The sequence below is a fragment of the Rhinolophus ferrumequinum genome, chromosome 8, assembly GCF_004115265.2.
Source record: "Rhinolophus ferrumequinum isolate MPI-CBG mRhiFer1 chromosome 8, mRhiFer1_v1.p, whole genome shotgun sequence".
In the NCBI taxonomy this organism is placed as follows: Eukaryota; Metazoa; Chordata; class Mammalia; order Chiroptera; family Rhinolophidae; genus Rhinolophus; species Rhinolophus ferrumequinum.
Genome location: NC_046291.1, coordinates 18,267,066 through 18,293,477, shown reverse-complemented (window position 1 = coordinate 18,293,477; position 26,412 = coordinate 18,267,066). Strand labels below are relative to the sequence as shown.

The 26,412-nt window shown below is 50.0% G+C and overlaps 1 protein-coding gene across 2 annotated transcripts; it reads right to left on the bottom strand.

Moving 5' to 3' along the window:
• IGFBP5 (insulin like growth factor binding protein 5) lies at positions 1 to 21,796 on the bottom strand. 2 transcript variants are annotated; one of them, XM_033111939.1, is made up of 5 exons: positions 21,511 to 21,796; positions 20,624 to 20,980; positions 6,577 to 6,806; positions 5,809 to 5,928; positions 1 to 4,588 (listed from the first exon to the last, which is right to left on the bottom strand). In XM_033111939.1, the coding sequence occupies exons 2-5, from the start codon at positions 20,955 to 20,957 to the stop codon at positions 4,457 to 4,459; spliced, it is 816 nt and encodes a 271-aa protein (XP_032967830.1). In that variant the 5' UTR covers positions 20,958 to 20,980; positions 21,511 to 21,796; the 3' UTR covers positions 1 to 4,456. The 2 variants fall into 2 exon arrangements, with proteins under 2 accessions (XP_032967830.1, XP_032967829.1); XM_033111938.1 differs by having other exon boundaries at positions 20,624 to 21,790.
• Between the last annotated feature and the right edge of the window lie 4,616 nt (positions 21,797 to 26,412).

Here is a 26,412-nt window from a genome sequence, read left to right as displayed (position 1 = left end):
TGTTTTTTCCTTTTTTATTTCCTTAGGTACAAAATGCTAAACAGGAGGCGAGTTCTTCCGCATTCAGGTGATTTTTTTTTCCCCGCTTTTTTTTTTTTTGTCACCACAAACTGGTTTTGTTTGTTGGTTTGTTTTCCCATCGTTTTCACCAGTAAAGATTATGAGCATTTATTTAAAAAAAAAGTTGAAAACAAAAAAGAGGAGAAAATAGAGCTATGGTATGTATGTATGTAAAACTATCAAGAACTACAGTAATATGTGCTGTGGTTATTGCTGTCTTTAAAAAAAAAAAAAACCAAAAACACAAACCGGCAGGCAACTCGGAATCTGAAGGATCTTGTCTGACAACTGTCTATCCGTGTGGGCTACTGTGTGACAGTGGTGGTGGCAGGTGGGACTCAGGCTGGTGTCTGGGGACCAGAGAAGTGGGGGGAGTGGGCGCAGGGCGGCCAGCCCTCCCACCTTCCCTTTCCCCATCCAAAAGGAGTTTAAAGAGAGGAGGCCAGAGTCTGTGGAGATGGCTAAACTATATACTCCATTAGAAAACCAAGAAAGCATGTTTAAAAAAAGACACAAAACCTAAGAGAAAAAAAAGTGAAGAAAAGTGCAAAATACATCTTGCACTTTAGTGGTTTTAAAAATAAAGACAGTACAACGCCCAGGTTGCTGGCTGGTAAAAGCCCATTCCCTTGGCCCCACCACTTCTCAGAGCGTAGCTTCCTTTCTCTTGGAAGCCACAGCCGTCCTGTCCTCGGTGAGCCCAGAGGGCAGCTTCTCCCTGGCCCACTCCTCCGGAGTTCCCATTCTGAGCTAGGGGCTGAGCCGTGGAGAGGGGGAGCACTGTCCCCTGTAGAGGGGGGCTTGGTGGTTGCCATGGCAGCCGGTGGCTGCTAAAGAGCTAGGAGGCAGAAGGGTGGTTGTGGCCCATCTCCCTCAGAGGAGGTTGACCCTGCAGGGTTACAGTGGAGACCACCAAGTTGGTGATGGGAAAATGGGCGAGAGGAGAGGAGAGGAGGTGGGACCACACAGGGCCTCTTGGGCCACCCCTTCTTGGGCCACCCCGTGTGGGGGTTGAATGTCTCCAGGCCTGCCTGTCCAGGCCTGGCTGTCGGAGACACTTATGCATCTCTTCCTTCCTAGACACCTTGCTTTGCCAGGGTGGGTAGGGTGGCTCTGGGGGGAGGACGATCCGTCCTGGCTGGGCCTCCATCAATCACCTGGCAGCAGTGGGGTATGGTTTGCACTACTGGAGTGAGGCATGAGTCAAAAGGGGGATGGGAAGAGATGTCCTCCTGGAGAGGCAACATGTAGACTAGAGGCCATAGAAAGCCTGGAGCCGAAGGGCTCTAGGTGAGCAATCAGTGACCAGCAGGGAACCTGCAGCCAAGGAGATGCCTGCTCAGGACTTTCTGGCTGGCAGCTCCACACCTGCCTTCCCTCCCTCCCACCCTGCCCAGGGGACGGGCTCCATTGTCCTCAGTGACTCCCTCCCCATGGTCTCCCCACTCTGGGCTCAGGCCAGACCTCCCCTTTGAGAGGTTTAGTTCCATCCGTCATGAAGGTCCAGGGTCCTCTAGGGATTGGCCAGCTGACCAGAATCACCCCCTGCAAGCACTGGGGACTCACAGGTTGGGGTTAGTCGTCATGAACTTTGGAAACCTGAAGAGACTGGTGGAGTTAAACCAGGCCATAATCCCCATCTTATGGCTGAGAGCAAAGAGCCCATGGAAAGGGCAGAGGCCCATTCAAAGTCCAGTAAACAGTGGGGGAAAGAGAGAGCCCGCTCAGGAGCCAGGTCCAGGTCTGGGGAGGGATTGGGCTGGGGTATACAGTCCCTGGCTCAGTCTTTTCTTAGGGGTAACGGCACCCCAGTATCCACTTGGCAGATCCCGTTAGATGACTGCTCAAGATTCAAAGGAAAAATTGGGCAGAAAGAAGAGGTAAGTGGGAAAGATTCATGATACTGGCCTAAGACATAGAAATGTGAGTTGGGGGTTTGGGGACAGTTGCACAGAGAGATGGGGGTGCACTGACACAGCAGGTCCAGTAAGTCCTTGTGGCTGCCAGTCCCGTCAGGCCCTTTGTGCCGCGAAGACGGACCACCTCTCCCATCCCCAGCCAAAGGTCCTGTTCGGGGGAAGAGGAGACATCCCCCCAGTTCCACAGCTGCACGTTTTCTGCTAGCGGGAATACATTTGCTTCTTTGCTGTCCCTCTTCGTTGCCCCAAGTTCAGTGTTGCGGTGGTCTCCACGGTGCCATGGCATCAGAAAAAGAGTGGCGAGAGCTGCGCTCACAGCGATAAAGGGTCTCCTTGCCAGTGTGCAAGCCCCCTTTCCTGGCAGGCTATCTCCAGCCTCAGAGGACAGTCTCAAGGTCACCCATTTGTTGAGGAAGTCAGTGGAGAATGGGATTTTTCTTGGTTCCGAATGTGGCTGTCACATGACAGCTCCTCCCAGGCGTCCATTCCCTGGTTGTCCTGGGCCTTTCTTCCATCCTCCACCCAGGAGGGAGCCTGAACTGACCAGAGTGGATGAAGAGCTTAAAAGACTCCCTGGCCTCAGTCCCTCATGGAAGGGTGAAGGTGGGCATGTGAGCACTTCGTCTCGTCCCTTCGAAAGCCAGTCTCTACTGATCCTTGCTCGCGTCCAGTTACTAAGTCTAGAACCCACCTAAAGTTTCCCACCTTCTGTGTCTCTAAGGCCTGGACTGAGCTCATTTCTTCCTTACAACCTGTCCCCTTATTTTCCTCTCTCCTTCCTCTTGAATCCCAGGGAGCTTCTAGGGTGGGGAGCCAGGAAGTTTCTCTTGGCTTTGTCCCCCTTTCTGCTGCTTTGCTTCAAAGATAAAACGGGGCTGTCAGCCCCCTGTTCCTCCAGCCCCCGGTCCCTTCACTCCATCTGCTCTGGCCTGAACAATCACTTTTACTGTTTCCCTGTGTTTAAACTGTTTTCAGCTCCTTCTCCCTCTTTGCCATCTCTCATTTCAGTCTCTCTCCTGCTCTGCCAGCATGAAGTGAGAGAGGCTTTCAAAATGCAGGCTCTGCCCAGATGAAATGGGAAGGTTGGCCAGGACCAGTAGGTCAAACTTGGACCTGTCGGGCTCGTTTAGGATGGGGTCCAGAGACGGAAACTTCTGGAGAGTCTGAAGGCTAAATTGGGATGTACTGGACAGCATGGTGGGTGCAAACCAAGTGCCTCCTCCACCCGGCTGGGTGGTGTGCATGGACACACGTGCACGTGGGAAGTCACGCAAAAACTCCAGCATTGTGTCCCACAAAGGGTTGCGTTTGCTGCTCACGAGAGGCAGGCCAAACTGGTGTTATGGGTCGTGTTAGAAGAACATGGGTTTTCTTGGTTTTCCAAGAATGGGGAAGCTCCTCAATGCCCCCATAGAAACTACTTTGAAGAGTTAATGCAAACCTTTGAAAGGAAGGAAGAAAAAAGAAAGAAAAGAGATTTATATGCCTATATATGACTATATGGAGCCTTGTAGATAAATACAAGCTCACATTTTTTTTTTTTTTTTTTCCAGCCTACCCTCCCCCACGGAGGCCGTGCTAGTTGAGAACTGAATGCATCGAGGGCTGAAAGCACATGCTTCAGCTGGCAGTTTTAGTCTCTCGGGGAAGAACAAGTCTTTCCACTATTGGGGTGTGTATAGATTTCTAAAAGTCTGCATGGGGAGTGGAATATGCACACATATTAATATTTATGTATCTGCATAGGGAAACCTATCTATCTAATATCACTTGATTATTCGTTTTGTTTTGAGAGGAATGGAATGCATTTTAGTTTTTGTAAATTTGGGGGGAGAGAACACTCTACTGGGGTGAGAGGAGAGGAAGGAGGGTTCGAGCGGCCAAATTGCTGGCTGGAGGAGGAGACAGATCCAAGAGAGGCACTGACACCTTCTGTCTTTTCCTTTCTCCTCCTGTGACCAATCCAAACTGGGAAAACTCCAAGTGTGTCATCGAATGCCACATCTTGGGCCATACCTTCTAGCGCCCAAATGTCTCCCCGACTTGGGCCAGGGCTGCACATGAAAGATGGATCCAGCCACGGTCCCCAAGATCTTTCCTTCCCGCCCACGTTCTTCTTTTCCTTCTCGCAACTCTGTTCATCTTTCCCTTTCTTCTACACATATGCTTTCTTCCCTTCTCTTTCTCTTGTTCGTCCTCTCTTCCCTTCCCTGTTCATTCAACTTGCCTCAAAAAAGAAAACCATTGTAAAGAGGGGAGGGGTCTCCTTAGCTTTTTGCATCTCCGTTGTTGCCATTTTCAAAGTTGAGACCTTGCTAGAGATTCCGAGGTCCTCAGTTTCCTCAAATAGATAGATATATGTATTCTTTTTCCCTTAAATGAGATGAAATGAGTGGCGTCCTGGGGTGAAGGGAGGCGCTGGCTGGAGTCAGGGCTGGGGGTGGGGTGGGGTGAGGGAAGAATGGGGAGGGGACACATCACTCAATGTTGCTGCTGTCGAAGGTGTGGCACTGAAAGTCCCCGTCGACATACTCCATGCCTGGCAGCTTCATCCCGTACTTGTCCACGCACCAGCAGATGCCACGTTTGCGGCCACGGGAAGGCTTGCACTGGGGGTGGGGAGAGTGACAGGCAGTGAGGATGGCTGGGCCCCCAGGCTCTGCTCCTGCCTGTCCCTTCGTCTTCCTACCCCAATCCCCAGAGAGTTGAGGTGGCTGTACCCGACCCTTGAGGTTCTGGTGTCCCCACTGCATGGGGATGGCCTGGGGAAAATGCTAATTTAGGGTCGTCTGCCCTTGGCTACCTCCTACAACTTTTTTTTAGGTCACCCATTCAGGGTCGTCCAACTTGGTATTCTCCAGAGAGCTGAGGTCTGGTGATATGATGATGATGGTGATGGTGATGATGGAACAATAACAACAATAATAATAAATAATAAAGCATCACTTGTGTAGCTTTACCATCTGCAAGCACTACTACTTACTACCTACTAGGCAGTAGGTACTGCTCTAAGTGCTTTACAGAGATTAATCCATTTCTTCTTATAATCATGTGAGAATAATTGGTACAACTATTCTTCATTTTACAAGGGAAACTCAAAGCAGAGACATTAAACAACCAGGTCCAGAGGACACCACTCCTAAGTGGGAGAGCCAAGAATTGACCGAAGGCTGACTGGCTCTTCACCCCTAACTTAGATGAGGGGTACCCTTACGGAGTATCAGGGACATGTGTGAGGGAGCCTGTTGAAAAAGCAAAATTCTCAGTCCACCCCAAACCTACTGATCAGACACTGGGGAAGCCTGTGTGTGTGTGTGCGCGCGCGTGCAGCAATTAGTGTTGTAACAAGCCTGAAAGGTGATTCTGGTACCCTAGGATGCCTGAGAACCATTGACCTAATGTATGTCAGACCCGATTTAATAGGCTTAGTACTACTGGTTAACCAACAGTGGACTTGCCCAAAGGGGAGCCTGGCCGTGAATGGGACATGAAATGATTTCACGTGGTACATGGTGAAAATATGTTTTAAAGTCATATATGTATGCGTGTGTGTACCAGAAAAATAACACATACAACATGGGATGTGACACAGTGATATAAAGTTTCCTTTTCAAATGAATTCATGTAAATAAGGTGAATCATTAAAACTTCCGTAGATTATAGTGTAGGAGAGAATGGGGACAAGTCACAAATGTGGTTTGTGCGTGGGTACTGGAGGTTCAGGAAACACTATTAACGACAGAAATTGGAAGCATTTAGAAGGAGAGGCTTCCTGGGAATCGCCCTCTCAGGAGCCCATGGAACCTGGGGGTGTGGGGTGGGGGCGTACCTGCTTTCTTTTGTAGAATCCTTTGCGGTCGCAGTTGGGCAGGTACACGGCCCGGGGCACCATGCGTGGGCTAGCTTTGAGCTCCTGCAGGGAAGCCTCCATGTGTCTGCGGCAGGGGCCCTGTGTGCAGATGGGAGGGATGAGAGGTGTAGCGGGACCCAGGCAGAAACCGCCTAGGTGTGCAGGACGCGTGGCCCAGGGTTTGGGGACTAAAAGGTCTGCGGGGCAAGTCACCACGTGTTGTTCCAATTAGTTGCTACCAAAGGTCTTTCCTCCTTCTCACCTGTCATGCACCATAGGTGTATGAAGTGTGCAAATCCTGCATTTTGACCAGGTACACAGGCACACTGTCCCATCTGTCTTCCACACCACCCACCCTCAGCTTTTCCATGCTGCTGAGAAGTCGGGAGACAGTGGTGTGCGCATGCACTAGGAGAGTGTTCCGTGCCTGCCGGGGTGAGGATAGAGCCGGGTGGTTCACACACCTGGTGTGTGGTCGTGTGCTTGCTGTGGCTGGCTGGCACTTCCCTTGAGGGAGCACTGCCTCTGCTCCTGTTCACTCAACCAAGCCCTGGGTCCTGATAAATGTAAGCACTAAAAAATTCTCCATGGTAAGTGGTAGGTCCTTTGCTAAGTCTCGCATAAGCACCTCCTGCTGCCACAAATGCGCATTTATTTAGTTGCAGGGGAAGGTCAAACGTAGGGATGATGGCAGAGGCTGCGGGGTGCGGAAGCAGAGGGAGATGGGGGAGAATCCTTGAGACTCACCTGCTCAGATTCCTGTCTCATCTCAGGTGCAGAGATGACCCGGGGGTGGGCAGTGTTCTCAGCTCCCCCGACAAACTTGGACTGGGTCAGCTTCTTTCTGCGGTCCTTCTTCACGGCCTCAGCCTTCAGCTCGGAGATGCGGGTGTGCTTGGGCCGGAAGATCTTGGGGGAGTAGGTCTCCTCCGCCATCTCGGAGGTGGTCGGGTCCTCATGCTCTTGAGAGTCTCTCTCTATAAGGAGAAGGAGGCGGAGGCTGAGCCTCTGCAGCTGAGACGCAGCAGTGCAGGGCCCAGGGTCCGGAGGCTGGGGTGAGGAGACCGGGTCTCTGCCTTCCCAGAGCTTAAATAAGAATCAACACTCATGTACGTGGTGGGAAGTTGCTGGCATGATTGGGGGCCAGTAAAGCGAGTCTAGGAAGACGGCATGGAGTGGGAGAGTGTTGAAAAAGCCAAGCTGATAAACGAGGGGAAGTTTGACAGGAGGGAGAAGAATTCTGGGGGTGGTGGTGGTGGGGGAAGTGGGAAGCGAGGGAAGTCGCCTAGGGGAGGACCCCAGCCATTGTAAGGGGCTTGCCTACTGGGGGGCTGCCTAAGTATAGAAGGAGCCAGGTCTGGAGGTGGGGCTGTGATGTAAGAACACAACTTGGAGCTCTTGGCTGTCCGAGGAAACTAGGGGAGAGCAAGGGCGTGGGCAAGAATGGCCAAGTCTCCCCTCTTGTGAGGTCTTTGTGCTTTCAGAACTGCTGGAGTTGAGATATTAATATACGTGGACTAGGGGAACGGAAGCAGGAGGGTCCTGGGCATCTGGACTAGCGGTGGGAGGTGGGGGTGGGGGGAGGGTGAGGAGCCATCATGAACAACAGGGGGAGGGGACCTGGAAAGCCAGAAATGTGGGGCCTGGAGGGGTGAAATGCTGGCTGACGCTGGGGACATGGAATCCCAAGGCCTCACTCCCGGCTCCCACTCAGAGCTAGCTCTGCGCTCCGGGCCCTGGATAGGCTGGAACATAGCTTCAGGCCAAGACAGGCTGACAACTGGCTGGGACTGGTGCAGTTATATATAGGAGTGACTTGGTGACAGTCTATACTTAGCTGACTTATGACCTTTACAGAAGTAGGACTTTGTTCATTTATTTGTTGATCTGTTAATTTCACCCGCCCAACGTCTTCTCAGCCCACAGATTTCCGTTAAATTCTCATCTCACAGGCACCCTCCTCTGAGTCCCTGTCTCTCCTCTCAGCTCCTTGACCCCACCAGCCCAGGCAGATTGGGGTGGGGAGGTCTCCATTGCTTTTCCCAGGGGGATTAGGATGCCCATGGCAGGGCATGCAGGGGCAGGGAGGCCTGCCTTCATTGTCCTCTTTTCTTTTCAAATTCTAGAAAAAGAAAATAAGGCTTTGAGGTGACCCCCAAATAACTAAAATGAGGTGCAGGAAAATCCTATTCTCTACCCACATTGCTATCACCGGGCTACCCAGGAGCCCGGTAGCCAGGCATTGGGGTGGGAAATAGGAGAGGACTTAGAAGAGGTGGGGATGAGGGGAGGGGCAGGGAGAGAGAAGCTGGTTTTGTGTCCCTGGGGCAGGAGCTCTCAGCCCAGGAGAAGTTCCAGGTGTGTGTTAAGGGAGGTATGTGGAGACCTGGCCAAACCTGGTCAGGATGGCAGGTGGCAGGAAGCTCCCGAGCACCTGTTTGTCTCTTGGCTCGGGATTTGTCACATTTAATTGAACAGGTATCCGGTCTTTAAGGCCCTGGCAGGGAAGTTCCCCGCCCTAAAGAAGCTTCCACAGGTTTGCAGTGTTCTGGGTTGTTAGCTGATTTGGGTATTTATTCCCTGGAGAGGAATATGACAGGGAGAAAGCAAATAGCAAAGCAGTGGGCAGGCTCTCCCTGAACCAAATGCAACACCAGGACCCCTGTCCCCCCACTTTTGGCATTTCACTCCCTCTTCCCACCATGTCCCGACTCAGTGCTCCATCTGCACTGTATAAAAAGCTGCTGTGATGATTCATGGACGTGGTGATGTGCCTGGTTCATGGAATGTAGCCTTCTAGGAATTAGCTAAAGGAGTGATGCTTTGGGGTTAAACCAACTTTTCTTGGTTGTGGGACACGCTAGAATGGGGGTGGAATGTAGGGAGGAGCATGGCTGGTTTGGGGGGGACTCTGTACCAATTGAAAAGTTAGGGCTCTGTTACCTAAAACTCAAGCTCAAACCTGTGGCTCAGGACTTGGGGAGAGGGTTTGAGGAGAGGAAAAGCTAACCACGGCATAGAAGTGTTGCTGAGCCCGTCTTACTGGTGACTTGAGTCTCTTTACTCAACCTCTCTGGGCATCACCAAGCATTCAAATCCTCAAAAAGCAGTTGACCACTGGGGAAGGGGAGAGGGCAAGAGACGGTTGCCATTGAAAGACGGGGAGCATTCTGGGGGTCCATGGCCATACCCCTTCCCTAATCAAGACTGTATGTAACCAGATGAGATGTGGGGAGGAGGGCAAGAGGGCTGGGTGTGGACCAGTGCATGGAAGAAGGGTGAGTGTCTCCTTCAGAGGCTGCTCCAGGAATCGCCAGCAAAGTGTCCTCAGGGGCACTTGTGAAGCTGGCCTCCAGGAATCACCTCTCCAGTGGGAGAGAACCCAGGAAGCTGCTCACCCCCAGTGGCTGGCTGTACCAGCTCCTGGACTCTTTTCCAATAGACCATCTAGTTCCTCCCTCTGTGCCCAAGCAGAAACAAGTTCTTGCACCTATCCCACGGACACTCTTCCTAGTTCTTCAAGACATCTGGGATGCCACCCATCCTCCTCTGACCACCTGTTTTAGGGGGACCCCGTTGTCCTTTTAGTCAGAGGGTGTCATCTGCCAGATGTCATTTCCCCTTCTCTCCTAGGGCATGTCTCTCTCTGGCCTTGGTGGACGTAGTAGTGTGTTGGCTCACAGCCCTGCAAGTATCAACAGCTCTTCCCAAGACTCCTGACTTTAGAACTTCTAAGAAGCGCTGTGGGTTGCCCTTAACCTTGAGTCCCCCTTCCTGGGAGGAGGCTGTTAATGGTTCAGTAAACTTTGGGGCAAATTCACTTTGACCTCTTTTAATCTTTTCTCTGAACGTGATCATTGGGGCTAGGCAATGATGAGACCGGAAAACGAAATGTGGAACTCAAAACACTTTTGCAAACCGTGTGTCCCTCTCTGGGCCTCACCAGGGTGGAGCTCCTGAGGACATACCCTCCCCACTGCAGGCTCTTTGGCTGCTTCTGAAGGGCAGGCTTAGAGTTTTGATGTGCCTCCTGGTTTTTGGTGCCGCTTAACCCCATGGGACCTATAACTTAGGCAGGAGAGTCGAGTATCAAAGATACTAATCAGGGTCTCGTGGTCACCTGTAGGCTCCAGAGAGACAGCGGAAACGTGGAGCGGAGCCAGTTCAGAGCCACGAAGATTAAAGGGCTGGAGCGAAGGCCCGGAGCTGGAATGCCGGTGCCTGCTTAGCCCTACTCAGCTGCTTTGTGGCCCAGTCATAAATAGGCTTTCCATGTGGGGAGGGTTTAAGTCTTAGATAAAACAAGAAGACTGGCAGCTCCTGAGCTATGTTATCCAGAGAACACAGGCCGAGGTGGCAGAAGGGATTGAGGTGGGATATAAGGGAGGACTTTCTGCTGAATTGCCCTGCACGTGAACAGCAACAGAAGGAACAGAACAGGGCAGTGGATTCTGGAATCTGTTCGACAAACAGGTTAATACCTCCACATGGCCAGTAGATGGCGGAAGAAACTGATGGCCAAACAACAGGTTCCCTGTGCTGATCGCTACTAGAGACTGGGATTAATTTTAAAATCTGGAATTTCTGTGCCTCTCTCCCCTGTTTCTCTGGCAACCACCCAAATCCTCTCCTTCTCTCTGTGTGTCTGCATTACGTTTCTAAAGAGTCAGGGAGATGGACACACGAAGACTGGAGAGGACCTGTGTGAAGGGAGGTGGAGAAGGCAGGTGTGGGAACTGGAGGGGAGGGGGGCAAGGATTTATCTGTGCGTAACCCCCTGCTGTTTCTTTAATCTGCAATTGAAAAGTGAGCAGGGAAAGAAGTGAAACATATCTGACCTCCTTTCCCATCTGTAGATGTCATTTTGAAAGGATTCTGCAGGTGGGAACCATGGAGTGCTCAGCATTGTTCCCTCCTCCTTTAATTCCACGATCTTATCTGGTGGCTGAAGAAGCGAGGGCTATCATATGGTCCTGATATTTACCTGGGGGTGGCTTCGTTCTGATTCTGCTCTGACTTCTGGTCCTGCCAACCAGCTCTCTGATGGCCCCAGCACCTGCCATATTAGGGTGGCCAACTCATTCCTGCTTCATTCATAAGGCACTGCCCGTCTACACTGGGGCAGTAACATCCGGAGGCACAGCCGGACGGGTACATGGGCCCTCCCTGTGGCAACATGAACACCTGCTTGAGGACTACCCCATTCTCGGGTCCCAGCAAATACAGAGGGTGTCTGGGTGCAGGGCCAGCCACCATGGACCAGAGGCATCCTAGGGTGGGCAGGTCTACACATAGCACAAGTGCACAATGCATGCTCCCTACCCAGGCTCCAACACGCCCTTTTGCTCTGGCTGTTTTCTTTCAGGAGCGGGATGCTTTAGCAGCAGAACCAGGCACATGCTCTGAGGAAGCGTTCTGCTCCCATCTTGCTCCCCAGTCACAGCGATGGACGGGTCCAGTTGGGGACCTGCAGCTCCCTGCAGTCTGACCCCCCCCCCCCCCCCAAGGGCTCTCAGTCACACCATTAACAGCCCGCTCCGCTCCTGGGCTGGTGGTAGTTTCCCCACTCTTGACCTCGCAACCAAACTTCAGAGAAAACTGGGTGGCCCAGGTCTTGCGACTTTGCTTACGGAAACGGAAGAAACTGAGGCGTACTTGGAATTCACAGCTCAGGAAGAATGTAGGGCTTTGCCAGGCCACCTGGACTTGGGGAGAGGAAAGTCTCTTTTTCTAGCCAGCAGGCAAGATGGGTTCGCCCAGAATCTCTCTACAAGGAATGAAGAGGGGAGCTGGGTTTCTACTGGCTGTCATTCTAGCTCCCTCTGTGGAATTTAAACAGTAAACTTTTCAAGGGCAGAAGCTTGTCATTTATCTTCGTCTCTCTGGCATATGGTAGCCAATAAATAATCTTTAAATGGAGATGCACGGATCTGTGCAAGAGACAAAGAGAAGTGGGTCTAGAGCCTTTTCTATATATAAGCTGGGGTTCGCATTAGAGCTCGGTGGATGCCCTGAGAGGTCATTTCATTGGTGCCCCTGTCCCTCAGCATAATAATTAACAAAGAGTGAGCTAGGAAGCAGAGGAATGAGTCTCACGGGAGAGACAGAAGTAGGGTTCTCCTGGATTTGCTGGGCTTCTCTTTGGTCCAAGGCTGCACTGTCCGATACACTAGCCACTAGCCACATGTGGGTATTTAAATGGATAAATATTAAATCAAATTACAAATTCAAGCCCTTAGTTGCTCTAGCCACATTTCAAGTGCTCAGTAGCCACATCTGTCATTGCAGAATATGCTACTGGACAGCTGGTCGGAGGGCACTGACCCATTCTGGGTATGGCTGGACACTCTGCACCCCGCCCCCACCTTGCCCTGTTTCCCAGCCGACCTGCAGCCTCCTGTTCTTTGCTACAACATGAGGCTTATAGGGGAATGACGGATGGGCTGCTCACTCTTTAAAAAAACGTAAGGCATGTCTCAGTCTTCTGTAGTCTGACAGTTTCCCAGCTGCGGATGCCAAATGACTCAATTACACTGTGGTGCGTGCCTTTGCATAGAGAGAAAGGGGACAGGGGAGGTGGGAGGGGCTGTGGAGCCTTCCAGGGGAGCTGCAATGTCCCTCCTCCTGCCAGGTCCACCCCTGGCCAGTGTCTGCCTTGTTCCAGTCTCTCTTGCAAGACGCTGTTTTCTTTTCCTCTGTGGTCAGTCGCAGATGGGCTCTTTTTAACCCGAAGTACGGGCTGGGAAGGAAAGAAACACTGACTTTCCAAGAGGAAAACAAACCCAAACAACCATCATCCTCAAAACAGTTACAGGAAGGGAGGAGGTGCAAGAAGACGCGGGAGAGGAGTCCTACTGACTTGGGGTGAGTGGCAGAGGTGGGAGCAGATTCAATTAGTGCCGACCATGAGGGCAGCAGGCTTACTTCGCCGAGTTCCTTTCCTGTCCCCACCCCGTTTCAGGCCAGAACTAACGTGGTTCATTGCTCTAAACCAACAACAAAGGTGGCCAATGTGGGTATATTACTTCTGTATCTTGAGCAGAGACATAGACATCGTATAACAAAGTGGATAGACATTCAGAATCAGAAGCCAGACTACTAGCCCTCAACCTCAGTCACTCTTGAGAGGAAGAAGGGGCTGGTGACAATCGTTCAATAAACCTTGGTGCAGATTTACTTTGACCTCCCTTAGTCTTTTCCTCCCCTCTTTGCCTCGGTTTTCTCATCTGAATTATGGGAAGGAGGGCAGTAGCCCCTTCTCCGGAGGGCTGCCATGAGTTGATGGATGCTAATTACCTCTCAGCATTGGTCTCTGTTGCCTCTCACTTCCTTAGTTTCAATGATCAACAAAAATTTGGTTGCTTGGCACCAGGTTGTCAGGTGTCTACTTATAGATCACAAGATCTAAGGCTCCCTGGACTACAGAAAGGTCTGCCAGAAAGTGATGGCTCCATCCTGTCTCCAGGGCGTCTGCTTGCCAATCCCAGGTCACAGGGACTTTGCACCAGTGCCTCTGGGAAGGAGTCCCCACTGAGAGGACTCACCCGGGAGGGTCTGTCCTCTCTCTAATCCCATTCCTTCATGCTGCTTTAAGGCACTGAGTCTCCTTCCCTGAAGTTGGAAAGAGTAAAGGTGACCCACCTCCCTCCACAGTGTAGATGTGGCAGGTGTCAAGTTGGTGACACGCCCCCAGAATGAAAGGCTGGGTCCCACTCACACATCATGTACTCTCTAGGGACCAGAGGTAAAGAAAGGAAAGGAGCCTCCTCATTCCCCCCCCCCCCCCCCCCCCCCCCCCCCCCCCGCCCAGGGGCCAAACCAGTATTCAGGGCCGTAACTCTGCTAAACATTTCTTGATCCCTGGGAGACAGTTGGTGATAAATTGACACATAAGAAATACACACTTACAACTCCCAAGATGAGTATCTCCAGCCACCTTTCTCTAGAGGTGGAAAAGATAGAGCATGCTCAGTAGAAACGTCTATCTCTGTTCCCCTACTCGCCCCAAACCAGAAGGCAATGGAGGGGCTAGGTGGAGAGCAGCTTCTGCATGAAAGAAGGGGAGATGAGGAAGGGGAGGAAGCTCGGGTCCATTTCTCTGACCTGGCAACACTCCCACTCGTAACTCTTCAAGGCCCATTCAGAACATTACAATTAGGCAGCCACATTCCTCCAATAGTCCCGCATGACCAGAAGGGGGCGCAACGAGCAGCTGGTTTGAACTCTATCTGGTCCTCTTAAGAAGAGAGGCTCTGGGAAGGGTCAAACACGGGAGTTGTCTCCTGTCTGGCAATCAAAGCTCAGACTCATTTCCTTTTTGTCTCTTTGGGGGCAGGAGGAGAGAGTGGAAACAGCAGTCCCCTTCTCAGGTGCGGGCGGGGCTTGCTGGTGGCTACTAGCCACATGTGACTCTTGACACTTCAAATGTGGCTAGTGGGCCAGGGTTTTAAAATTTATTTGATTTACTTTAAATTTAAAAACCAATAATTCGATTGGGTTATTGGGCAATTTTTGAGAATGTTTGTAACAACTTGGGCATATCTACTTTTCAACTGTAAATTTTACGAAATCTGAAAATATAGATCAAATATGTCCAAGGAAAATTTAGTGTCTGAAGTGTGATATTTTGTAAATGCAAACTACAACTCAGATTTAAAAGACTGAATATGAAAGAAAAAATGTAGAATATCTCATTATAATTATTTATTTGGGGTATATGTTGAAAAGGGTAATATTTTGAATATATTGAATTAAAATAGATGACTAGAATTAGTTTCACTTGTTTCTTTTTACCTTTATAAAAAAATGTGGCTACTGGAAAATTTCAAGTGACATATGTGGCTTGCGTTATATTTCAATAGAACAGTGCTGTATAAAGGGTCTGTAATGAGAGTCATCTTCACTGGGGTGACAGAGAGATATTACAGCTGTGATGACACAATCTGCACGGTTCAGGATAGCTGGAGCCCACATAAAACCATCTCTGCAAACCAGCAGAGGCCATATGAGGTTGGGTTCTGAGTGCACATTCGGTCGGGCCCTCGCTTCAGGGTTTGGCAAGAGAAAGGCCGAGAGATCAAAAATGAAGTAACCTATTTATTTTAAAACTCCTGTGGGGCTCACCTGGCAGTCTAACCTAGTGGGAAGAGAGGCTGCCCTTATCTGCTTCCTTCTTGACAATCGAGGCAGGGGGAGAAGCTGCTACAGCCACCAGTATGTATCAGGATGGCTCTCAGCAATTCCTCCGATCAACTGTAATCTGGAGGCCGATTCCTTCTTTCCTTCTGAAAGATCTCCTACAGGTCTGCATGTTCAAAAATGCAGTGACCCTCTTGCTCGCTTCCTTATCAAGTTTGTGGCATGTGGTTTTCTCTTTTCTTCTGATGTAGAAATTCCCCAATTACTCCCTCATCCAAACCTAACCCCGCCCCCCCGGCCCCCCAAATCTCATCATCCTGCGTCATGTTCTCCTTAAAGACTACAGGCTGCTGCACAGCCAAGGGACAGGAGGGCTGCCTGCCTTTCCACGTAAGGAGAGCTCCCTCTAGTTCAGAAAATGAGGTTTGGCACATAGACCGCCCCCAATCCCTCACCAAATCACTGGCCTAAGCCAGCCTTGTTTGCAAGACTGTGTAGAAAAAGGGATGGGCCAGAGTGATTGAAAATAAAAGAGGTGTATTCTCCACTTTGGGGTCACTTCACTTCTTCCCCTAAAATAGAGCACCGCCAAGTTTGGAGCTCTTATTTCATCTTCACAACCTCCGCTATGGGATGATAGCATCAGGTGTTACCCTGTTTTCCCGAAAATAAGACCTAGCCAGACAATCAGCTCTAATGCATCTTTTGGAGCAAAAATTAATATAAGACCCGGTATTATATTAATTATATTATATTATATTATATTATATTATATTATATTATATTATACCTGGTCTTATAGTAAAATATACTGAGCTGATTGTCCGGCTAGGTCTTATTTTTGGGGAAACATGGTATGTGCCAAAGGCCTCATTGCAAGTTAGGCCAGGCCCAGGCAAGAGCCCTGATGACTAGTGAAGAAAGCCAGGAACAGCAGAATGGAACGCCCAAATCAATAGGGAAGAGCTGAGTTCTGGTCCTGATTCTGCCACTAACCCTACGTCTGATTTGAGGCAAGTAACTCCACCCGTTGGGCCTCAGCATCCCCATCTGTGAAATGTGGGCCTTGACTGCAAGGACCTGTGGGTTCCTTCCAGCGTTAGCATTCTTTGGCCAATACCCAGACCATTCCTGGAGAGATGTTAGGACCACGTCAAGCCAAGTGGTCAGGCAGGAAAGGCCACTTTGCCTCTTAGAAAGATTTCCAGTCAATCGTTTGGATTTATATATATATTTTAAAAAGACATCATAACAAAAATCATAGAAAGAAATGGAACTGGAAACAAAAGTGGGGGATGCTCTGGATATAGGGGAAAAGGGGAGTAGAAGCTTAGAACTAGTTTTGTTGTTTATTTGCTTATTTATTTTTGCAAATATGACATAAACCTTATTGTTTTGGAAAAGATAGGCAGATAGCAATTTAAGGATGGTCTCTGGGGAATTGCGACTTTTGGATCCACTGTAGTAAAGATTCAAAACAAAAAGTCAAACAACACCCCTCCAAAATGTCTCCTTGCCTCTCACCACAACCATTTTCCTTCCGGTTGGTTCCTCCTGGGTACCTGGTCCCTTTATGGTGTTCTTCCAGTTTCTGGATGTGGGCCTGGAGTATGGTGATCCCTTCTCCAAAGTTTTATTTTCCACACATTAAATAACTCAAAGTTTCAAAGGCATTGCTCAGGTTCAAAGTAAAATCTTCAGTTAAAAATCACCTTTCTTCCCACTAGCTTCCCCCCTCCCCTATTAAGGGGACCAGGACTTGTGTTGGGATTCTTGCTCCCATGACCTTTGCTGTAACCCTCACAGTGACCTCTGGCTCCTGGGGTCAGCCCAATCCTCTCTCTGCAGCTGCAAGCCCACCTGCCCGCTCAAAGCCAGCCCAAGCGCCTGGACTAAATCACAGCTGCTCAGACTGAAAACTCAAGCCCTCAGGGGATGCCTTGACCGTGGGGGAGAAAGGGAGGGGGGAGTGGGAGGGAGGGATAAAGAAGGGGAAAAGAAAAATGAAAAAAAATGTGGCCAACTGTGCTAGCTCTTCCAGGCTTAGCTGACACAGCAGAAAGGGGCGGGAGGTGGGGGGCAAGAAAAGTCAAGTTAAAAGCAGCATCTCTTGTCTTCCCAACTCCGTTTTGGTTGGCACAGGGCACAGCCAGCCTTTCAAAGACTTGTTTCAAAGGGAGGGGGTGCGGGTGGGAATGGAATCTGCCTCTTTCAGTTTTCCATGATCTTGTTCAACCCAGACACAAATTTGGCCAATAAATCTAACTCTGGAACTTGACTTCAGCATGGCATTTGGACCAGGTTTGTAGTGGAAGCCAGGGCGATGGAGGCCAAACCCCTCAAAGAAGCAAAGGCTGAATTCATTTTATTGAGGTAAACGAGTATTTTTTGTTTTCTTTCCCAGAAGCATATTTTGTCTTTCTTTCTCTCTTATTTCTCAATGACGATACTGAAACCCAGAATCCATTTCTCCCTGTATCCCAAACTTGATGTTTCCCAGGCACAAGAGAGATCTTCCAGACCCGGGCAAGGATGCGCGCCGCCCTCCCGCCCACAAAGCCACAGGCTCCTTCCGCAAACAATGCCCAGAGCAAGGCCGGGTCTTTCCTTGACTTGACTCAACTCACCGATATTTATTGAGGTTGGCGCAATAAATAACTCCAGTCTCCCGCCTCCCTTCAATCTCACACACACTGCCCTCTGTTTCTGTATCTATCTTTGCCCCTGAACTGGCGAAAATAAAATGCAGGGCCCGGCGCGATCCCAGCCAGAGGTTCTCCTGCGGGCTCCCTCTCCCGTTGCGCAGCAACCCGCCCAGCAAAACACCAGTCTCCGCCCGCCGGCCCTCCGCCCTTCCTCCCAGAAGCTTTGGCTGCCTGCCACCTCGTTCTCCTCCGTTCCCCATTACTGATTCTAGAAATGCACTCTGTTTTTAGGATTGAAAAAAGATCTATCTATCTATCTATCTATCTATCTATCTATCCATCCATTCATCCATCTCTTTCTATATATGCATTTTTTTGGTGTGTACGTGTGTGCGTGCGTATGTGTGTGCGTGCATGTGTAATCTATACCTGTATCTATATCTCTATGGAAACCACGGGACGGAAGGGCAAACCCAAGTGCACACTGCTGGTTTTGGTAGGGGGGAGTGGTGGTTAGATGTTGGGGAGAAGAATTTTGGCCAAAGAAGCCGACATTCTCCTCCATCTCTATTCGTTTTCCTCTTAAGAACTGCCTCTGTGCCATCTCCACCTTTTGGGGGACCTACCCAACGGTTTTCGAGCTGAAAAGCTATAGCCAGGAGCGCCCACTCCCATCCCATCTGTCCCAGAGGAGGGCGTCAGCGTCTGGCAACAGTAGAGCACAGCCATATAGTAACTGAAGTCAATCAGGCACCTGCCTAAGGTGGGGCGGAGTCCCTGAGAAGGGCTGGGGCGGGATAGAGATACCTTGAAGGTGGGGGTTGGGGAAGGGGCTGTAGAGAAATCTAAAGGGCATCTTGCTTGAGACAAAAGCCGGTGTGTGTGTGTGTGTGTGTGTGTGTGTGTGTGTGTGTGTGTGTGTGTGTGTGTGTATTCGGTTGAACTGGAAAGTTGGATGCGCCTATTTGCTCTCCCAGCTACTGCGCGCGCGCTTGCGCCCTGCGCGCACACCCTATGTATTAACCACATTACACCAACCACTTCGTTGGGCAAATAAAAGCGGGGCCAGAATGCGGGTGATACCTTGCATACTTTTGATGAGACTGGATTGTTACCCAGAGCGCTCGCTTCTAAACCAGGAAATCGATTCAAGCCTCTTCCCCGCCTTCTCCTATCCCCCCGCCCGGTGCTAAGCTTTTCCAAATCCACATCCCCCAAGATGAAGGCAGGCGGGACCGCCTTTGAAAAGTGGCTCTTAATAAAAATAACTCCACAAGCCGGCCTCTGGGGGCCTCCCGGCCTGCACGTTGCTCTCTGTCCTTTTATTGCACGCAGCAATCCCGAGACAGAGGCTATCTCTTGCAAAGCTACAGGAGCGGCCGCCTGCAACAGGGGAAAACCTGTAGGGTTTTCGGGGATCAAGATTGAACCCAGGAAAGTTCTCTTGTCTCTTCTCAAGTGCCTACGCACTCTTTCCCACATGATCGTGTCTGTAGTTTACAGTTTAAGAAAACTCATGGGGTACTTGTAATGGAAGGGGCTAGGAGAGGAGAAGGGCATTGTCCCAGGAAGAAACTACATAGAATAAACATTATATTTAGCCAAGTCTTAACCCCTTTTGGGGAGAATAACCATTCTGACGTCTCAGAACGCAGACTTTTGTGCATAGTTCATTAAACTATTTTTTTTTTTTAAATTTAAGATCAGGTAACCCTTTCCAGAAAACAAAACAAAATAACAAAAAACAAACAAACAAACAAACAACAACCCAGTCTAGGGGCAGAACTGTTCTCATTAAACTAGTAGCTCTGTCAGCATTTTAAATACTAGACTCCTGGCGCGGAGAATTTACGGGCAGTGCAACTCGGGGGCGGGGTTACTTGGAGGCGGAGGGGGCGGTACGGGGGCGTGGTCTTTCCCCTCTCCGCCCCGTTTATTTTGCATTCTGCGTCTCCAGGGCCCCTCTTACACTTACACCACACCCACTGTGATTAGGTTTGAGAGATGGGGGCGGTGGGAGCGGTTAGTACTGACGGGGAAGTTGTGATGTCTGAATTTCACTACCCCTCTTGCCTCCCGATCCTATATCCGCCTTCCTTCCTAGGTAAAAGCTTAATTGGGGAGGGGAAAAAGGAATTCGATTCAGGGACGAACATTCAGCACAGGAACACCAAATTCTTCCCACCCTTTCCCCCTCCTCCCGCGCCCCCCTCCTCCACTACCCTACTGACCTCCCCACCGCCGCCGTGCGTGCCTAAAGTAATCTTTCCCTTCTTGGACGGGAAAACGGTATTTTGCATTTTAATCTGCTTTACCACGCATCACAATCAATCATAGCAAGTCAAAAGTAATGGTGTGCACGTGGGAGGGGCATCAAAGCCCCCACCGGAAAGGCATTAGTTACCAAGGGTGCGTGTGTGTGTCGCGCGCGCGTGCGCGCGCGCTCGCTTGTGTGTCCGGGTAGATGGAAACGTCAGAAGGGACTGGTAGGGGGGAAGGGGGCTGGGAGGGACAAAGGTGGAATGCGCACAGAAGACCGGTAACGTGCCTCTCTCCAGGTCCCCAGTTAAATCAATATTTTAACAAAGATTTTTTTTTCAAATTCAGAAAACAAAAACGTGTTGGGTGGGTGGGTAGGAGGTAGTGAGGAGAGAACTGATAACAAACATGCACCCTTTGAAAGTGGAGATTGAGTACCTGGGGATTGGGACCTGGACACCAAATTGGAGCTCAGAGTCAGTATTCAGACGAGGGGGGAGGGGTGGAGTGGAGTAGGGTGGGGGGCAGGGACGAGGAGAAGGAGCGAAAAACGTGAGAGGCTTGGCTAGAAAGCAGCCCTGGGAAGCTGGATCAGCCAGGGCTCCAATTTCGAGGTGCAAAGACCCTCCCCGCCCTCCTCCAGGCTGCACCCCGGTTCTAAGCCACTTTTTGGGCAAAGCGCGCGGGGCCAGCCTGTCCCCTGTCCCCTGCCCGTGCGCCGTGTAACTGAATGGCACACTGAGCGCGCTCACCGATCTTGACTTGCTCGCGGTAGCTCTTTTCGTTGAGGCAAACCCCGCGGCCGTGCAGCAGCGCGTGCAGCGGCTTCTCCTCATCCTGCCGGGGGAGGCAGCGCAGCCCCTGGGCGCAGCGCTCAGTGTAGACGCCGCACGACTGCCCCTCAGCCAGGGCGCAAGTCATGCAGCAGCCGCAGCCCGGCTCCTTGACCAGCTCGCAGCCCAAGGGGCTGGGGGGGCACATGGACAGAGCTTTCTCGTCGCAGGGCTCGCAGTGCACGAAGGAGCCAAGGCCCTGGGCCGGTCCCGCACAGGCGGCCAGCAGCAGGAGGACCGCGGTGAGCACCATCTTCTCCGAATCTCTCCCTTTACCTTGGGGCGGGGCAGAAGAGCGAGAGTGCTGGGAGAAAGGGGCCAGGAGGGCGCCCGGAGAATTTTTTTTTTTTTTAAATTTCTGGCAGGTAGAGCAGGTCACCTCCCCCAGACAATTGCAAAATGTGGGGAGAGATGGAGGGCTGCAGAGGCAAGTCCTAGTTGCAAGGATTAAAGATTTGCAACAGGTTGGGGGGAAAAGAGGAGCGCCAGGTGCATGCGCAGGGAGTGGGGTCGAAGAAACAACCCTTCCAAGCCCGACCTGGTCAGAACTGCAGGGGGAAAAGCCCCAAATTGTTCACCCCAAAGCAACCACCGAAATAATGAGCTCGGAGGCTGTGGAGGAGACGGGATGAGGGCAGAAAAATTTAAAAAAAATTTGTTTAAAATTTAAAGTACACCCTCCTCCTTTCTAACCCTCAGCTGCTAGCTGCACGTATCTGCCGCGGAACAGGTAGGAGCCGGCGGCTGCAGCCGCGAAGGTGGGGGAAAATGTTGAAATCAAGAAAAAAAAAAAAAAAACAACAAACCTAAAATCCCAAGCCCTAACACCTTTTTTTCTCCCACTCTGCCACCACCTCTTCGAAATTCGCAGGTTCTGCGTGAAGCCCGGAGAAGGGTGCAAACGGAGGAGGGAGTAACTAGAAGGAGCAAAAAAGAGGAAAAACCCCACACCGCTTTGCAGCTCTTCCTAGCTCTTTTACCCCCGCAGAAGTTTCCAAAGAGACTACCGGCTCCGGTCGAGCAGGCGCTTTTAAATAGACGGCCCCTGGCTGCCAGCCAGTTTGTAGCTGCAATTTGAGCTCCCCAACACCCAACCCAGGCAAGGATGCCAAGGAGCTTTGCAGTACGAACTCACACGGGGTGGGGGTGGGGAGAGGCCTTCGAGACACGGGGGCTCCCCTTCGCTCCCAGAACAGCGCCCTCCTCCCCCCGGAATGTAAGAAAGGGGCATGGGGGACAGGCTTGGGGCTGCACGAGGGCGGAGGAGCTGGGCGAGTTCTTCAGAGCATGGTGGACACAATGAGGAGTAACTCGGTCTCCCCCTCCCTCTCACCCCTCAACTAGCCCAGGCCCAGGCTGGAGGGAGAAGCATTTTCTTATTAGCCAACTGGATATATACAGTGCCCAAGAAATTCTTCCCAAGCTTTGGGAAATGGCTGTGTGCTGGTGTCTAAGTACCATGTAGGGGTGTGTGTGTGTGTGTGTGTGTGTGTGTGTGTGTGTGTGTGTTGTGTACTTGCAGGAAGAACATTAGGCTCAGTGAGTTTCAGAGACTGGCCCTTGGAAGAAATGCTCCATCTGAAAATTTTGCCTGGTGACCTAACATGTCCCAGGGTGGGATTTTTAGATGGAAGGAAGGCAGATTGGAGCAATACTTTCCCTCCACATTCTTTTAAAGCGGCATTTCTGTTGGGCAGGGCCACATCTTTGGAGGGAATGAATGGGTGACAGTCCAGAAGGACACCCTGTTATAAGGTTAGTTGCCACACAGGCACATCCCAAGCTGAGGTGACAGGGCCACAGGACTTGCTCTGAAGAGATTCTGACCAGAACCTTATGGTCCCATTTGAAATCTCAGATAATCTCTTCAGACACTATGGACCCCTTCTTTCCTTAGTGAAATGAAAGAAAGCTAGTCTTAAAAGAAGGAATGTCGCCATTTTAGTTTCTCTGGAAATTGACCTGGACAGGTTGTGGACCTCAGAGCCAGGTCCAAGAGAAGCAGGAGAAGCAGGAGAAGCAGGGGTGGGAGGGTTACATTTCCCTTCATCCCTTTAGAAGCACTCGAACTTTCCTTGGGAGAAGGGGCTGCATTTCATGAAGTTTGCCACTAGACTGCACCCTTATCTATGATAAGAATTCTTTCTGCAAGGACTGCTTTTAAGAGAATATTTCTCTTGCTGGTTTGGTTCAGGAGCAGTTCTCTCTATGCTGTTAACACCCCCAGGTCCTGATCTCTTTTCTCACTTATCAATTTGCCGAAAGGCACATCTTTAAAAACAAACCAAAAAAAAAAAAAAGCCACACAAAAAAAACGAGGCTAAAAGTTTAAAGTTATTTTCTCTCCTCCGTATTGCCAGAGGGGTTTTAGATGTTGGCTGGGCAAAGGAGGAGGCACTGTGTGTAATGATTAAAAAAAAAAAAAACACAACAAAAAAAGCAGCGAGGCTCCTTGTCATTTCTTCTCACCTCTCTTGAGGCTTGGTAAAGTAGGGGGACAATTAATATTTAAAAATTTGGTTGAAATATTTGAGGAGTGAGGGCGGTCATGTGTTATTTCCCCTTTTGTGTCAAGTCCAAACTAGCAGAGTGGCCGGCCGAACAGTGTTCAGGGTGTATTCTGGCCCCTGCTCTTACTTCTGCACCAACTCAGCAAAGCAGACCCCAGGCACACTGGTAGCATTTCAGATGGTTGGGAAATTGTGGTGCTCGTTCCAGAGAAACATGAGTTGCCTAGTTCCAGCCACCCTCTATTCTGACAGGGGCGGCCTCCAGTGACGCGTCTTTTTGTCTAGCCGACTTCCAGTGGCTGGAAAATAAAATGTGTGAGGACAGGTAAAAGGAAGAGGGGATGATTCATAGAGAAGACGAAAAGGGTAGGGAGAAGAAAGGAGGAGACTGTGGCAGGAGCCGGTCCTTGGGGTAGGGCAGCAGAGGGGGGCCATGGAGAGAGGGCACTCTGCAGGTCCGTAAGTGTTGAGTGACCATTCTGCCTCTCCACTTAGAAGTGGTCTTATGTCATGAGTGATTGCAAGCTGACGGGTCATCAGGTCGGCTCCCTGGGAGGGCACAAGAAAGAATTCTCAGTAGCCTGGGCTTGTCTTAGCAATTTTGTCCAAAGATGGGATACTGGCTGGATGGGTTTGGTAGTAAAAGACCTTAATGTGTGACCAGTGGAGTGGGAAGATCTGTTATGGGGAGTTGGGTATGGGGGATGCCCAGGAGCCTTTCCTGATGCCATTGCTCCTCTCCTCCGTTTTGAAGGCCTGGATCTGTTCACAACCACCTTCAGAAGATTGCTTCTGGAAAAAATAGTTTGCATCAATGAATTTAATTGGGAGGGGCTCATTTATTCCTGCCAGATGCACAAGTCAGAGGCCAGGTTCCCTTTCCTCCTTCACTGCCACAAGCTTCCCGGCTCTGGCATATTTGAGTTTTGATGACTTTCAACCACATCTTTCTTGGAGAAGTAAGAAGTTAAATATCATCTGCTTTGTCCCGTTGCCCAGAGATCACCCCTCCTCATTCCTTGAAAAGATTAACTGGATATCAAAACCAAAATTTAAGATACACAACCAAGTGAAAGATTTGTGCTTTTATATGCACAACTTTCCAAAGGGTGTAAACATTTTTGTTTTATAAAGCTTGAGTCCTTTCCTCTGATTATTTTCAAGGCAAGCTTGATGCCTGATAAAATGGATTGGGAATGCTAGCCTTTTAATAGGACATAAAATATCATGGATTCCTCTGGTTGGAAAGGAAAAGTGTCAGCTAAGAGTCTTCATTCACTCCTAGGCACTGCTCTCACCATTCTCTCAGACAGACTTACCTCCCTTTCCCCACTGAGTAATTATTCTCTTTTACAGACCGTATGAGGTTGACACCAGTCTCTTTCCCAGAGGCCAGCACACATCAGGCATACTAATGCTGCCACCTCATCCTGGTCCGAAATAAGGTACGGTGACCTTCAAGAAATAAAGTACCCAATTGCTCAGGTCCCTCCCTATACAAGGGAAATTCAGCAACTTTGAGAGAAGAGCAGCTTAAGGCAGCTTTGTTGTAGTGACGTGGCTGAAGGCTAGGTGGCAGAATAGATACATCATTTACAACACACCTCCTTTCCAGAAGGGTGAGGAGCAGACACACTGGTGGAAGTCTTTCCACCAATGCGGGTGGGGGTAGGGGAAGCAAACGCAGGGAGAGAGGGTCACATCCACACCCTGTGAGTCCACTGTGTGCTGCCCACCTTGGCACTGCCCTTTGCCACGGCAGCACCACTCCAGCTGGAGGTGGGAGGGCCTCCCAGGCTCACCAGCGGCAATATTCATGGTCACTTTACCTTGGAAACGAGGTCCAGCCAGGTCAGAACTTGATTACTTTGGGTTCATCAAAAATATCCTAAAGCTTCTCTGATGAATAATTAGGATATGGTCTTTAGCCGAAGTGCATAAAAAAAATGTTCTTTTTACATTTTAAAATGTTAATTAGGGAATATTTCAAACATTCAAAGAGCAGAAGATAATATAACTGATCTCCTCTACTCACCACACACAGTTAACACATGTTAACATTTTGCCATTCTTGTTTGAAATTTTGTTCAAAAGAAATACAGTGCTACAGAGACTGGCTCCCTTCCTGCTCTTAGCCCATGCCGGGCTTCCCTCCACAGAGGTAGCCATCCTCCAGAGGCAGCGCTGTATACTTTCTCCACCATGTTTTTCTAGGTTTTACATGAAGTTTCTCATAGAACAGAGAGTGATTTTTGAAGGTGGAGCCGTGTGCCACTTTAGAGTTAATTTTGTAGTGGTGCTTGCTCTATGGTGGCAATTTAATGAGAGTCTAAATGGACCCTCCGGCTGACTTTAGAAGGAGCTGGAGCCAACTATGACTCAGAGTGATTTATATTGCGATGTGAGCAATATATAAGTTAATAGTTTTAAGAGTTGATGTTTAGGAGGCTCCTGGAGCCATTCCAGAGAGAGATGGCAGAAGGGGTAGGCTCCAGAAATACAGCTTCTGATTGGAGGCCTTCTATCTTCTTGGATCCTGGGATTGTGGTGTGTTTCTACAATGGACAACCCCGGAGCTGTGTCTGAATTTTGGAAAGATGAGGTTAGCCAAGAAAAATGATGTGTGGCGAGTTAGAAGACAGTGCCGGTAGACCCAGATCTAGGAGGAGAGGGCTGGGCAAAGTAGGGAAGATGGAGTCACGTGGGACGGGAGGAAAGGGGAAGAGTGCTAACTGCTTGAAGCAGTTTAATATCATGTATTTGAGCTGTGAAAACGCCAAACAAAATCACATTGGAATCTGGGTTTCATTAAAGTTCAAGACGGAGGAGGAGAAGCATAAGAGCTAGTTTAACACCGCTAGCCCCAAGGGCAAATTTGTGTGAATTAGGAAACAGGGTCCTACCTCAAGACGCTTTACTTCTATTTTTCAGAAAGTTGTTATAAAACACAGATTTTGTTAGAACAAGAAATGTTACTACCCCTTGCAGGAAACTGTCACAATGAATGTACATATCTATAATGTCTACTGTGTGACTAAAACTACTTAGGTGAGGCTCTTATTGTGCAGTGTGCAACCTGCACAGCTGTATGTGCTGGCCGGCCATGGTTGAAAGAGTTGAGCCTGGTTTCCAAGCCATCAGGAAACACTGCTTTTCTACTAGTGTGGAAAGGATTGGTCCGGCAACATGGTCTGATCT